The 1045-nt window shown below is 47.2% G+C and overlaps 1 protein-coding gene across 1 annotated transcript; it reads left to right on the forward strand.

The window, feature by feature from the left end:
- Window positions 1-441: 441 nt before the first annotated feature.
- Pmar_PMAR010349 (cdk1, putative) lies at window positions 442-1030 on the forward strand (the record flags this gene model as incomplete). The annotated part of the gene is made up of 2 exons (XM_002777582.1): window positions 442-593; window positions 838-1030. Coding segments are annotated over 2 exons (345 nt in total), but the record flags the coding sequence as incomplete, so codon positions are not given.
- Window positions 1031-1045: the final 15 nt, after the last annotated feature.

A 1045-nucleotide genomic window follows, 5' to 3' on the forward strand; every position in this document is an offset into this window, starting at 1 on the left:
ATGGTATACCAAATAGTGTCGGGCGTGAAGGCTCTCCATGATGTCTGGTTCGTCCATCGAGATCTGTCATCTGGCAACGTCTTGTGTGATATCAACACTGGAACGCTCAGTTTAACCGATTTCGGTCTCGCCAGGCAGCTTGGCCAACCGCCTCCGGTGAGAAGCGAATCTTACCTTTCCTGCGCTATGCAGAATCGCTATTGATGAGTGTCGATCCTTGTGGTGTAGTGTGAAGGTTAGGTTGGTGTGTGTATATCTCTGGGAGGGTAGTTAGTAGGCTAGTTTGTACACCGGAAGGTCCAGGGATCGATACCCGCGTCCGACATCTACATCACATTGCTTCGAACTCTTCGTTGAAATGGAACTCTGCTCTACTAAAATCATTTGTTGATCATTTCTGTTTTCAGGGATGTTTCGGTCAATCGAAGCGGTCTTTCGGAGGCAACATGACCTTCAATGTGGTCACGTTGTGGTATAGAGCTCCCGAATTGTTATTTGAATCCTCCTATTACTCTCCAGCAGTCGACATCTGGTCTATCGGTACACTCATGGCAGAAATGCTACCTCGAGGGGAAAGGAGTCGGCCAAGTACCGTCAAACGCAGGGCCCCACTCTTCCAGGTGATTATTATTGGAGAAATAGAATCAGGGTTTGTAAAGTCAGGATACTTGGTTGCAGTTGAATTTGAAAGTCAGAGTTTACGCCAACGAAGAGGCTCAAGTGTTTTCACATTCGTTGGAGTAATTTCCGTTGAAATTTTGAATCCAGCGTAGGTGGCGACTCATGAATTTTCTAGTATCATTCGAGACATCGTGGATGTGTAGTGTAGTGGTTTAGGTTCCCTCTGAGGTTGATCTACTCAAGGCCATCGTAGAGCTCCTCGGTACTCCCTCTGAACAGGCCTGGCCAGAAGCCTCCAGCCTCCCCAGCTTCCATGAGTTTGCTTATCTACCCGAACCTGATAATTGGCCTCGGGATATGTTCGGGGATGCTTGCAGAGAATCGGATAAGTTGGATGAATTCCTTAAAAGTGAACATGAACTTA

The sequence above is a fragment of the Perkinsus marinus genome (assembly GCF_000006405.1).
Source record: "Perkinsus marinus ATCC 50983 genomic scaffold scf_1104296951436, whole genome shotgun sequence".
Taxonomy (NCBI): Eukaryota; Perkinsozoa; order Perkinsida; family Perkinsidae; genus Perkinsus; species Perkinsus marinus.